Source organism: Rhinolophus sinicus, linkage group LG02 (assembly GCF_036562045.2).
Source record: "Rhinolophus sinicus isolate RSC01 linkage group LG02, ASM3656204v1, whole genome shotgun sequence".
In the NCBI taxonomy this organism is placed as follows: domain Eukaryota; kingdom Metazoa; phylum Chordata; class Mammalia; order Chiroptera; family Rhinolophidae; genus Rhinolophus; species Rhinolophus sinicus.
This window is the reverse complement of record NC_133752.1, coordinates 96,890,296-96,904,121: the sequence shown is the minus strand read 5'-3', so window position 1 is coordinate 96,904,121 and position 13,826 is coordinate 96,890,296. Positions and strand designations below refer to the sequence as shown.

General features: G+C 42.9%; 1 protein-coding gene across 1 annotated transcript in view; it reads right to left on the bottom strand.

Moving 5' to 3' along the window:
- The window catches only part of GPR158 (G protein-coupled receptor 158), a 391,014-nt gene extending 377,987 nt beyond the window's left edge, over positions 1–13,027 (bottom strand). The window contains exon 1 of the mRNA XM_074324946.1: positions 11,471–13,027. Coding sequence (XP_074181047.1) covers positions 11,471–12,372 — 902 coding nt within the window. The 5' untranslated portion in view covers positions 12,373–13,027. The remainder of the gene's footprint in view (positions 1–11,470) is intronic.
- Between the last annotated feature and the right edge of the window lie 799 nt (positions 13,028–13,826).

Below are 13,826 nucleotides of genomic sequence, written 5' to 3'. Positions count from 1 at the left end.
TTTTCCTCTTTCTCAGATAAAAACAATGTGTCATGTTATTCTATAAAAGTCCTTCCATAATAATGTAACAAGGCATATACATGGGACAAAACACATAAATGGTGAAAAAAACTAGCTTAAAGAAGTAAACCAAAATCTTATATAATTCTAAGGTTCCTTTTGAGTTATAGATGCACTGGGTACTTTGCTAACTGAACAGGATTTCTAAAAATCTACTTATCATTTTTCTATGGGGGAAAACTATGGTTATTGTTCTAAAATGAGGAAAGTTACAACAGATAACTAGTTATCTAGTTATAGCTTTTAAATGGCAGAAGTTACAACAGGTATTATCATGAATAAAAATTAACTGGATCTCAATTAATTAGAAGTATTCCTTAACTGTGAGAGAGAGTGAGACTGCCTTTGACAAAAAGGTAGGTAACAGGATTTTTGTTTAGGGAAAATGACCTCGAGGTCCGATCACATTTAATTCTGTGTTTTCTATAAATTCTACCTATAATGAAGGTAATGAAACCACAGTTGACCCTTGAACAACCTGGGACTTAGATGTCCCAACAACTCCTGCCCCCACCACGTAGTAGAAGATCCGCATATAACTTTTGACTCCCCAAAAACTTAACAACTAATAGCCTACTGTTGACTAGAAGTTTTACATATAACAACAGTTGATTAACACAGATTTTGTATGTTAGATGTATTATATACTGTCTTCATACAATAAAGTAAGCTAGAGAAAAACTTAAAAAAATCATAAGGAGGAGAAAATATGTTTACAGTATTTATTGAAAAAAATCCACCTGTAAGTGGACCCACGCAGTTCAAACCCATTTTGTTCAAGGGTCAACTGTAGATGTATCCTGTGATTGCTTTGAGGGACTATAATATCCTTTGGTATAAAAAAAAGTCAGTCTTGGTTCCTATACTAAATTTGGAGTTGTAGGAAAGGCGGGGGAGAGGAGGTAGAAGACTTGAAAAAAACTTTTAGACGTATATCATAGAATAGCCTATCCACCTAAATATTTTCATAAGTCAAGATTTTTTCCTGTAAGAAGAAAGACTTGAATGAGTAAATGCCCAGCCAAAGTAGAAATCACACATAGAAATGTTTTTTTGGTTTCTTTGTTTGTTTGTTGTTGTTGTTTCTAGAAACTGAGAAGCAAATAAAGTTAAATACCAGCAAAACCAGTCCCACCAATACATATGCCAGAGCTGTACTGGGCAAGAGCTTAATGCTGTTGGCTGCAAACTCCCCCAAGCACAGCCTAGCGCCAGTAAGCTGCCTGTTCGCACACAGTGGCCATCAAGCTGCCAAAGTTATCAAAATCCCAACGTACTATTTTAGTAATTCTGCCGAAATAACCCTGTGAATACCAATCCAGAACTGAAGAAAGAAAACAAACAAGGCCCTCATGTTTCTGTACCAACCAACCAAGAGTAACAGCAACAACATATTTCTTGGCGTCCCAGTATGTCACAGTATAATCATAAAACACAGTGCATGTTGGAAAAGGGTAGTCTTAAAACCCTCAACAGTGATCAACAAACTGCTGCCTTTCTGAAGCTGAAAGTAAACTTTGACTTACCCAGCAGTTGAGGCTATCAAATCAGCCGAGTGACGGGACCAGTTACCTCTCCAGACGGTAGGCATATACTCTTGTTATTTATTTAGCAGTCTTGGAAATCCCATTTCTGTTTCCAAATGCTTATTCTAAAAAATGGCAAGTAATGTTGTGCCACTGCTGCCCACAATAAATAGCCCTTTTTGAAATTTTAAGGCCGACTACAGAGGAAAGTTGAAACAGGTTGTTATTAAGAATAAGTAAGGAACTTCGAAATATGCTTAAACATTGATTATCTTGATGGAAGTAACACAGGTATACTGAGGCCCTTGGTTGAGAAATCTGAAACAGCTTCATGTTGCTTTTAAGTGAATTCAGGGGATCTTTAAGATATGGAAACTCAGATCATGCTTATTCTTATTTTGAAGTGGAGTTCTCATTTCCACTAGTGTATATATATATGTGTATATGTATATATATATATATATATATATATATATACACACACACACACACACACACACACACACACACACACACATATATATATCTCAGTGTACATGGAGAGGGCTTTCTCTAAATATTCTATGAATAAATGACCATGAAAAAGTCAAACACTGGACATACATGAACTTAATCTGCATTTAAATGAAGACACATTAACAGATTTCAGAATTATAATCAAAAATTAAAGTGACGTATTTGATTATGTGCATAACCATAGACGTTGAGGGTTATAAGGAGCCCTACAGGTCACCTACTCCAACCCCCTCAATTCACAGATGAGGAAACCGAGGATTAGAGCAGCAAGTGCAGCCCATGGTAACTACCACCAGCAAGGATGTGGCCCAGGGTGGTGCCAATATCTTCCACCTCCAAGGCCAGTATTTGCACCAGGATTCACAATTATTACAAGCCTTCACAACAATTAGGAATGGAACTAAACCACCATATAAATTATAAGTTACTATAAATCACATAATTTTAATACAGCTAAATTAAAAAAGTTTATGTTCAGCTGAGGACAGTATTTGGGAAGACAAACTAAATACAGAATATTTACTGAACTTCATATATGATAACAGTTCTTCATTTAACCTTTACAGAATCCCAAAGAACATACAGTTTAATATTCTTAGTTTACAGATGAAATAATTGATACCCAAAAGCCACAAAAGGAACGATCCAAGATGGCAGAGTAGATACACACTGTGCTTGCCTTATCCTGCAAACACATCAAAATTACAATTAAATTAAAGAACAATCACCCTGGAGAACCATCGGAAGTCTAGCTGACCAGAAGTTTTATAACTAAGGATATAAAGAAGAAGCTGTGTTGAGATTGGTAGGAGGGGCAGAGACACAAAACGGGCTGATCCCAAACATCCATATAGTAGATAAAAATTGGGAGGGATATCTCGGCCATGGAGGTTCCCCATGGAGGAGCAAGGGACCCCAGCCTCACACCACACTTCCCATCCAGGAGTACTAGGGCCAGGAAAGGAGCTCCCACAACATCTGGCTGTGAAAATGGGGATTCTGACCATCCAGGTGGGACAGAAGGCTGCAGGAAACCCACACATCCTCTGAAAGGACCTGCACACAGACTCGCTCACAGCACTCCCCTGGGATCTGGCGAAGTGACAGTGACTTGCGGAGCATCAGAGACATAGGGGGGCAGACTGAGGTGTGTGGCCTCAGGGGGTGACCTGGAGGACAGTCGGCATTTTCCCTGCTCCTCCTCCCATGCAGCCGGCAGGCAGATGCCATCTTTCCTCTGTTGAGCCCACCCCCTTTGCTTATGGCCAAGTCTGAATCTGAAATGGCCTGGTAAGCTCCACAGCTCCACCCTACTGATTCACTGGGACCCCCACCCTACCTAACGCCATACAACAGGAGGTTTTATCTGCAGCTGAATCTTACCGGAGTGGGCAACCAACAATAGGCAGCAGCAGACCTCGGTGTCCCAGCTTTTTGCAGAGCTACCCCAAACCTGGTATTGGTGGCAGCCGTCCTCAGTTTACAGCGTGGGCTCTCCCACACTTCCAGGTTCATCACAGGCAGCAACCTACAGTGATCACTTTGCAGCTCCCACCGGGTAGTCCCCAACCAATAACAAGCAGTGGGTGACCTGAGCCTGCACCAGAGCTCCTCCCAAGAGGCCCAAGAACCATCATACTTGGAGGTTGGCTTCAGAAGACAGCAGAGCACTTCCCAGTTGGCCCCACAAGTGGCACACCCAAAGGGTGGTCTCAACAGGCACTAGAGCCCGCTGAAGCAAATCCCGCTCCATGTGGTAAGCCCCAAGGCACAGCAGCCCATGAGCTATGGATGTAGCCAAACCCCACAGAATGTCAGCCTGAGGATCAATCCCATCCATTGATGTGCTGATAGCAATCAAGGCTAAAATGTAACAGGAGGGCACACACAACCCACACAAAGAATACTCCTGGAACACCCGGCTCAGGTAACCAGGGAGACTGTGCCAGGACCCCACAAGGCACCTACTACATAAGGACAGCAAGAGACCTAGCAGATCTACCTAACACATAGAAACAAACAGAGAGGCAGCCAAAATGAAGAAACAAAAAAATATGTCCCAGATGAAACAATAGGAGAAACTCCAGAAAAAGAACTAAATGAAATGAAGGTAAGCAACTTACTACAGAGTTCAAAACACTGGTTATAAGAATGCTCAAAGAACTTCAATAAAAAGATAGCAAGCATTAAAAAAGACATAGAAACCATAAAAGAGAATCAGTCAAAAGTGAAGAATACAGTAACTGAAATGAAGAATGCACTAGAAGGAATCACCAGCAGACTAGATAAAGCAGAGGACTGAATCAACGATTTGAAAGACAAGGTAGCAGAAAACACCCAATTGGAATGGCAAAAGGAAAAAAAAAAAATCAAAAAAAATTATAATACTTTAAAAGACCTCTGGGACAACATCAAATGTCACAACATTCACATCATAGGGGTACCGGAAGTTGAAGAGAGAAAGCAAAAAGATTGAGAACCTATTTGAAAACATAATCACTAAAAACTTTCCTAACCTGGTAAAAGAAATAGACATAGCAGTCCAGGAAGCACAGAGTCCCAAACAAGATGAACCCAAACAGACCACAACAAGACACATTATAATTAAAATGGCAAAGGTTAAAAACAAAGAATCCTAAAAGCAGCAAGAGAAAGGCAACTAGTAATATATAAGGGAATTCCCATAATATTGTCTGCTGATTTCTCAACAGAAACTTTGCAGGCCAGAAGGGATTGGCACAAAATATTCAACATGATGAAAAGCAAGGACCTACAAACAAGACTACTCTACCCAGCGAGGCTATCATTTAAAGTTGAAGAACAGATAAAGAGCTTCCCAGACAAGAAAAAGCTAGAGGAGTTCATCACAACCAAACTAGTATTACAAGGAATGTTAGAGGGACTCTTTGAAATGAAAAAAAGATAAAAAAAATATGAATAAATATGAATAATAAAATGTTACTTATCTATCAACAATTACTTTCAATGTAAATGGATTAAATGCTTCCATCAAAAACACACAGTGGCTGAAAGAAAACAAGAACCTTACATATGCTGCCTACAAGAGACTCACTTCATATTGAAAGACACACACACTCTGAAAGTAAAGGGATGGAAAAAGATATTTCACGAGAATGGAAATGGAAACAAAAAACAAAAAAAATAGCTGGGGTAGCAATAATTATACCAGACAAAATAAACTTTAAAACAAGAGACAAAGAAGGACCCAGTAATCCCACTTCTGGGTATTTATCTGAAGAAACCCAAAACGCTACTTTGAGGGGACATGTGCATCCATATGTTCATTGCAGCATTGTTTACAATGGCCAAGATGTGGAGGCAGTCTGGGTGTCCATCGATGAAAGAATGGATAAAGAGAAGGTGGTACATATATGTAACGGAATATTGCTAGGCCATGGAAGGGAATGGGTTCTTGCCATCTGTGGCGGCATGAATGAATGTGGAGGGTATTGTACTGAGTGGAGTATGTCAGACAGAGAAAGACAAATGCAAAGTGATTTCACTTAATGTGGAATCTAAAGAATAAAGTTAACAAACAAAACAGAAACTCACTCATAGATACAAAGAACATTTTGATGGTTGCTAGACGGGAGGGGTGTTGAAGGGTGGGTGAAAAATGGGAAGGGATTAAGAAGTACGAATTGGTTGTTACAAAGTAGTCATGGGGATGTAAGTTATAACAGAAGGAACGTAATCAATAATGTTGTAATAACTATACTGTCAGATGGGTACTAGATTTATTGGGGTGATAGATGGGAGGGGGTTGGGGAACAGGGTGATAAAGGTGAAGGGGTTAAAAAGTACAAATTGGTACTTACAAAATAGTCATGGGGATGTATGAAGTAAAGCATAAAGAATATAGTCAATAATATGGTAATAACCATGTATAGTGCCACGTGGGTACTAAACTAGTCAGGGGGATCACTTCTTAAATTACACAAATGTCTAATCACTATGCTGTACAACTGAAATTAATATAAAATAACATCAAATGTTAACTATAATTGAAAAATTAAAAAGGGGAGGAAGGATGAAGGGGGATAAGAAGTTCAAATTGCCAGGTATAAAATAAGTCACAGAGATGTAATGTACAGCATGGGGAATATAGTCAGTAATATTGTGATAACATGGTACAGTGTCAGATGGTTGCTGGACTTATGGTGGTCACTTCTTTAAATATATAAATGTTAAACAACTATGATGTATACCTGAAACTGATATAATATTGTATGTTAGCTACACATATATATATATTTTTTAAGTGTGTTTTTTCCAGGACTTCAGGTCAAGTAGTTATTTCAATCTAGTTGTGGAGGGCACAGCTCACAATGGCTCATGTGGGGATCAAACCGGCAACCTTGTTGTTAAAAGCACTGCACTAACCAGCACAACAGAGCTAACCAGCCACCCCAGCTATATTTTTTAATAAAAACCTTTTTAAAAGAGCCGCAATAGCAGATGTCCTTCTATAACCCAGGTTCAGTATCTCTGTGCTGTTCGTACAAGGTAACCTGTTCACCATTACCACTACCCACAAGGGGGACATAGGGTTTGTTTGGCCAGGAGCAAGATGGTCATTTCTTTTATACTATGTAAATTGCCCCCTCTTGTTGAAAGCAGAGACCTGTACTAGAATCACTGACGGAGGTGTGTGAGTGTACGTGTGTGAAGGAGAGAGAGTGAAGTGACCCCTCAGCAGTCAGTGAGTCATTGATACCAATGTTCGTTGTGTTTGTTTCCAAAAAGGGGTGTACCCACTATTGTGATCTTTCCTTCACTGCCCTATTGCCTTTTTTTAGCAAACACCAGGTCTGAAATTCATTCAGTTTCCTCTTCCTCTTCATGTTACTTCCCCATCAATATCATTTCCACAAGGTACTGCGTTTGTGTATCAGCCCTCTTTCCAAAGCTTACTTGTTGACCCTTTGGATAGGTCATTTAAGAACTCACAGAACAAAGGGTTATAAAGATATTTGGATACCATCAAATACCTTTGGATATCATTCCCACATTTTAATTGTGCAGAAATTGACTCCCAGACAGATAATAAAGCCAGTCAGAAACAAAACTGGGACTTCAGGCAAAGTTCTGACTTAAGTCTAATACTTTTCTCACAACATTCCTGATTATATGATGGCCTAAAAAGAATAAGTGTATATGACTTCCTTGGGCCACATATATTAATTATTTCAAGCCATTACCATGTTACATTTTTAATAACAAGGTAAAAACAAAATTGGTAATCAGCATAGGGTAGCAGGAAGACAACACAAGCTTCATAGCGAGATAGATATAAATTTGATTTGGGGCCCCTAACTTACTAGCTGTGTCACCTTGGGCAGACTGCTCAACTTTGCTGACATTGTAACTACCTGAGAGTACTAAGCATCAAATGCAGTGGTATATATAAAGCATCTAACATAGTAGGTGCTCAGTAGAGATTGGTTCTCAATAATTCTAACCTACCGCTAAAGAGCTGTGCCACTCTAGCAAATTTCTTGACCCCTTTGGGTCTCCATTTCTTCCACTCTAAAATGAGAAGATGAAAAAAACCAAATGAATTCCAAAGTCCCTTTCAGTTCATCAAGAAATAAGTAATTCCCAAATATTCCTTCACCTTAATTTAAATTCAACAAACACTTAAGTAGCTATACCCATCCTAGGCACTGAGCAATTCCAACTACCACCGGAAAGTATGATTTCAGCAGAATGGGATCCAACTCCATGGTACCTTAAGTTCCACAAAGAAAAATGATTATGCAAAACCAAAGAACTTAACTGTAAGGGAAAGTCTACAAGGATATCACATACCTAATGTAATAAATAAAAATAATGTAGGGTATACCTTATATTATTACTCTGTTTTTTGTTTGTTTGTTTGTTTGTTTGTTTTTGCTAGGATGGAAGATGAGAACTAAAATATTTATACTATAGAACTATAACCAAGGACTCAGGAGATGTTTAGTTAGAGCAACTAATACCATTTTTTGAAAAGGAAGAAATGAATAATAAACTTCTCTTCCCATGTGCATATTATGCTAGACTTTAAAATGTAAGATATTTGTGTCATTCTGAAACACAGGAGATAACATTTATTCTGAGAGGTGTTTCACAGTGATAAACATTAATATAAGAAGGCAGTTGACCATATTCTCATAATATTTTTGAATTTCATGTTTTGGATTTACATTCTCTAAAAATAAAATATAATGTAATTTAAATGCTTGAATCTTATAAGCAAGACCTGGGGAAATGTTATCTGATCTTAAATGAAAATTTTAACTATAAAGTTTTACCCCCTTTTCTCTTCCATAAGGAAATCATTATCAATGGATTTTTTTTCATTATAGGTAAGGCTTTTTACAAATAACACCCTCTAGGTTCAAAATATATTTAAAATCATGATTAGAGCTCATAATTATGGTTTCCAAAAAATACATTTGAGGTTTACTCTGTTATAATACCCGTTCAACATTATTCACCTATGTTTTAGAATATTAGAGTACACATCTGAGGTGATAAAACATTATCAATAACAACAAAAAAAACTGTGCCTTTTGTGAATATGAAAAGACAGAAAAGGCCCATTTAAATATTATCTCAAATGTATGAAATAATATAATCTTTTTTTTTAAAAATCACCAGCTGTGTTCTATGGGCTAATTTTTCTTTTTTTTTTTAGTCCTAAAAGATGAGAAAGAGTAAACTATGTGCTCCGGCATACTTTGTGTGTGACGTTTCAGAGAGCCACAGAAATATGATTTAGGTATATACATATCAAGCACAGTGTGAACCAGAGGCACAAAGCCTGGATCCTGTTTGTGGTGGTGTTACAATGTGATTTTTGGACAAGTCCCTTCACCTTTGTAGTTCTGTTTCTTTATCTGTGAAACAACAGGAGGATCCATCTGATCCTTTTAAGGTTTCTTCCAGTTCCTATAATTACCATCTGTGTGAATCCTCAATACAGCATTTGAGGGGCACAAGACATGGGGCAAAAGCACTCACAGGAGAGAACTTATCCTGCTCTTCGTGCATGCTGCCAGGACAAGCCAGCTTCTGTAGGGAGCCAGACACTAAATGGCTTGGCTTCATGCCTCGGCTAAAGAACACCATCGATGACTATGAAAGCACTTAAAGAGGCTCAGCCAGAGGAAACTATTTTCTGAAAGCTGTCCAAAAAATAGGTAGGGGCTGTGTGAGCCCTGACAACCTCAGACCCTTTGTGTCCTCAGCCTTTCATCTTGGCTGGCAGAGGCACTGAGTTCATTTGGGTGACCTATGCTTTCCGAGCATTAAAAGAAATAATTCTGAAAATGAATGGTTCTCATTCCCAGTCCCATTTCTGACCCTTGAAAATACACATATTTTTATGCAGCAGCTACATTACATGTAACAGTCCTGGGACACCTTCATAAGACAGTTTAGCATTGTGGTTGAAAGTATGAAATGGGTTCGAATCCTGGCTCTACTACTTAATTGCTGTGTGACCTTGGAATAAAAGTTTAACCTCTCTGTGCTCCAGGTTCTTTTTCTGTAAAATAGGGAAACTAATAAAACCTAACTCATAGCATTGCTGTGAAGATTAATTAAGATAATGCATGCAAAGCAGTTAGCACAGTGCCTGACATAAAGTAAAAGAAAGAAGGAAAGGGAGAAGGAAGATTGACTGATCCTGGGACCTGGGATGCCCTTTTCAGGTTTATCTGAAGGCCAAAATCACTTTGCTGGCAGTGAATGGCATCTGCTCATCTTTTTTCTTCTGAGCAAACAATATGGCAAAGACTCCAAGCTGGGGTTATCTCTTACTAATAGAATTCTGCAGAAGTCAGGAGGCAATGAGATTATCCTGAAAGTAGGAAAGAGTTACTCTGGTTTAAGACAAGATCTGTAAAAGAGATAGAAACACACAGAGACTTGTATTATGGTCATACAGAATCAGAGAAAGGGGATTGTTTTTCATTTATGCTTTCTCAAGTGTGGCCAGCATTAAAAGCTACAGAATTTTATAACTGGATGGCTCCCTAGAGACCATCTAGTTCAACTCCCTGACTTGATAGGTAAGTAGCTGAGGCCCAGAAAGGTTAAGCAACTTACCTGAGGTCATTCAGCAGCAAATGACGGTGCCAAGATGAAGAAACTTTCTGACTCCCACATTTGCCCACACAGTACTTGGCAGCCTGGTATCCTGCCCTTGTTGTGCCAAACAAAGCATTAAGACACACATACACACACACACACACACACACACACACACACACACACAGGTTTCTCATTTTGGCCAGGTTCCCAATAAGCACATAAGCAATTTCAACCCCTAGATCTTCTTTCCAGAGCCTCTCATCATGGGAATTTGGGAGGATCCCCATCAATCTGTGGCCCCCTGCCAGACCTTCTTTGGTGTTTTTCTCTCTCTTGGTTCCTTCCTCACCTCAGCTTTTTGGAGCTGCTATTAGTTTCTCACCTCAAAAGTCAGGCACTTCCCAGGGCAGAAATTACCACCTGCTAACTGGCGAATTCTCATCTTCCCACAAATGCTATACCTTGAGACAGGAAATACATAAGTGTTGCTAAATTTCCTCCAGGCTCCCTGAGTGAATTCAGCCACAATTAAACTAACTCAACCAGGTTCCTTTACAAAGTGTGTGAGTTTGTGAAGGGCTGGGGAACCCTTTGGCACGCCCGACCCAGAGAACAGGAGAAAGAGGAGACCAAGGAAGAGAACGTGGATTGGAGGTAGGAGGGAAATGGGTAGAAGGAGTACACCGACAAAAAAAAGTCTGGATCCTGGAGACAGCTGTGCTGTTGAGACTGACTCAGTGGTAAGGCGACAGAACTGCCAAGGGAATCGCAGTGTTTTAATTACAACAGACCGGTGCCCCAAACTACACACGTAGGAACAGGCAGAAGCCACCCCAAAGTGGCAGAAACAAGGAACTCTTTCTTCCTCCTGCTCCCTTCTCTCTCATCTGATGCTGGCCATTCTGTGCCTGGCGGGCGCACCCCAAAGTTCCCTAGCATCACCCCTCCAGGGAACCCCCGCTCCCTACTCCCCCAAGATCTGAAGAGAAGCATTAGGGCATCAGAGGTTTCGCTCAGCTCTACCAACGGCGCCCCCGTCCCTTGATCTGAAAGAAGCTTTCGCTGAGTGTCTGAAGGTGACAGACGTGGGGCGCTTCTTGTCCCTAAGTACATGCGCCCGCGTAATGTGCCCCTCAGCCCAGGTCGCTGCGTCTCTGCTATGAGGTTGGGAGGCGTAAGTATCATCCAAATGTTCCTTCCCCACACACGCATCCACCCACGAAACCGGAAGGAAGGCTTTCCTCTTGCCTTTTTCCCCTCCCTACCTGAATTCTGGGACCAAGTTAGGCTGCAACCCGTAGAAAGCAGCGGAGAGAGTGACCAGCCACCCGGGCTTGTAACTCCCGTTCTCGCACTCCAGATAAGGCGGAGACCACTTGACATGGCTCTTGTCCCCGCCAAGCCCGTCCCTGCGCCGCCAGCTATGGCCCAGGCCCCGGGGCCCCTGATTGGAACCGCGGCGGTGTACATGGGTCCTCCACTTGCGCCGGAGGCCATGAAACCACTCAGTCTCCAGCGTGGCGTTGGCCAAGTGGTGTGCGGAGGAGGACAGGTCCTGGAGCAGAATGCGACTCTCCTCACGCGTGGCCTGGAGGAAGACCTGCGGGGCCGACGCGGACAGCGACTCGGTGCTGAAGGTGATGGCCGCCCGGGAGATGCTGGGCTCGCCCTCCAGGAGACTCCGCACCAGTGCCTGGTACCACTCCAGGTCGTCCTGCAAGTTCTGCTCCCGCGACTTATTGCTCTGCAGCATCATGTTGAGGAAGTTGGTTGCGTGGGTCAGCGTGTCCAGCGCCCCGTGCAAGGAGGGATGGGAGCTGGCTAGGGCTGGCGACTTCCCTGGCAGGCCCGCCAACTCATAGCGGCTGGAGCAGTTGGCTAGCTTCAGCTGGTGGGAGTCCCCGGTGTGGAGGTAAGAGGCCACGTCCATGGGCACCTCCTCGGCAAGTTTCTGCGCCAAGATGGTGCCGTCGGTGAAGCGGCTCCTGGGAGTCGAGGGATCCGAGACAGAGGCTCGAGCGGGCTGCTGGGCGTGCTGTTTCGCCCTCAGCGTCCTCTCTCGAGGGGAACCTTGCCGTCCCGCGGGATCACGGCTGGCGCCAACGGCCCCCAGTCCCAGATGAGCGAGCAGGAAGCAGAAGAGTAAGAGATAAGCCATGGCTCCCATCTGCCTCGCAGAGAGGAGGGGAGGTAACGGGAGGGGTCACTTTAAATTTTGGTCGTCGATTTATCAGCAGTAAGACTTTTACTAGACTTCCCTCTTCTCCAGATGGCACCCAGTCGAAAAGGACTTTAAAATAAGAATGTCTCAAAATTAGCCCGCTAGCTAAGCTACCGTCACAGGAAACCGAATCACCTGTGGCAACGCTGGCTACAGCCGCTCCACGATGGGTCGGCTGGGGATTACGCACCTCACAGCCTTGAGCAGAACAGGTTACCTCCGCTCTGGCTCCCGGCAGCTATAGTTAGCCTGCTTACGTCTTTCTGCTGGGCAGCTTCCACCGCCGCTCTCATTGAGGTGTGCTCCAGAGCTGAAGCTGCTGCTGCCGCCGCGGCCGCGGAAGACGCTACTCCATCATCTCACCCGTGGCAGGTCGTTCCCGCCTCCGGAATCTGGCTCCTCCTCATTCGCTTAGCCCGGAGGCGCGGAGCGCGCGCGCACAGACCGGCACCGCGAACGCGGCCGCCAGTCCCAGAGAGCGAAGATTTCTTTTAAGACGTTGCGTCTCTGGAGTCAAGAGGGCCAGACAGCTGGTTAATTGGAGCCTTAGATTTGGCCACAAACCACACTCCTGCCTCTTCCTGCTCTCGGGAGAAAAGCCGGTTTAAAGAGGCAGCCTGGCCGCAACCAAACCCTTGTAGGGCGGCTTCAAGTCGTCTTGTTCCCTGTTTGGTCGGCTCCTCTGTCAATCAGCCGTTTGTTGGGAAACGGGGCGGGAGCTGTCCAGTGCTGAACCCGAGGCAGCACGGAGGAGGCGCAGGAGGAGGCAGTGAAGCGGGATGCAGCAGCTCCGACTCCTTTCACCCACTCGCGTTCCCTGATGACTCGGAAACCTGAGGGGGTGGGATGGGGTGGGCGGGAGTGAGGGAAGAAGCAGAGCTTTTGTGGCTCAGAGCTTAGGAAACTTGAACGTACTGAAGAGGAGGGTGTTGGCGGCTTGCATGCTTAATTCAATCGTGCTGAACTCTTTTGCCTGGAAAAGAGGGAGAAAGGAGTTTTCATTTCTGACTTGAATCGGAAGGGAGGGACGTAGGATGGAGATGTGTCCTCCCGAGCATCTGCTCATTTTTGGCCAATCATCAAATCCTCCTCGTTGTCGATTAAAGAAATGATTGAAACCTACTTGCAGAGTTTTTAGCTATGAGGAAGTAATGGAGACATCTACTGGCTGAGCTTTAAGGGAAAAGTGCCATATTTAAGGAAGCTCTACTTGAAAGGGGGCCAGGATGAAGGGGAACCTGTCAAAGTGTATGCAAGTGAAGATGTGGAAGGGAGAGAACCTGTGCAAAAGACAGAACTCATACTGTGAGCAAATGAGAATGGGTGAATCTGTGTTGAGTGAGAAGGGAAGCCATTCTTAGAGTTCCTAGAATTAATGAATATAAGAACTAAGACATATA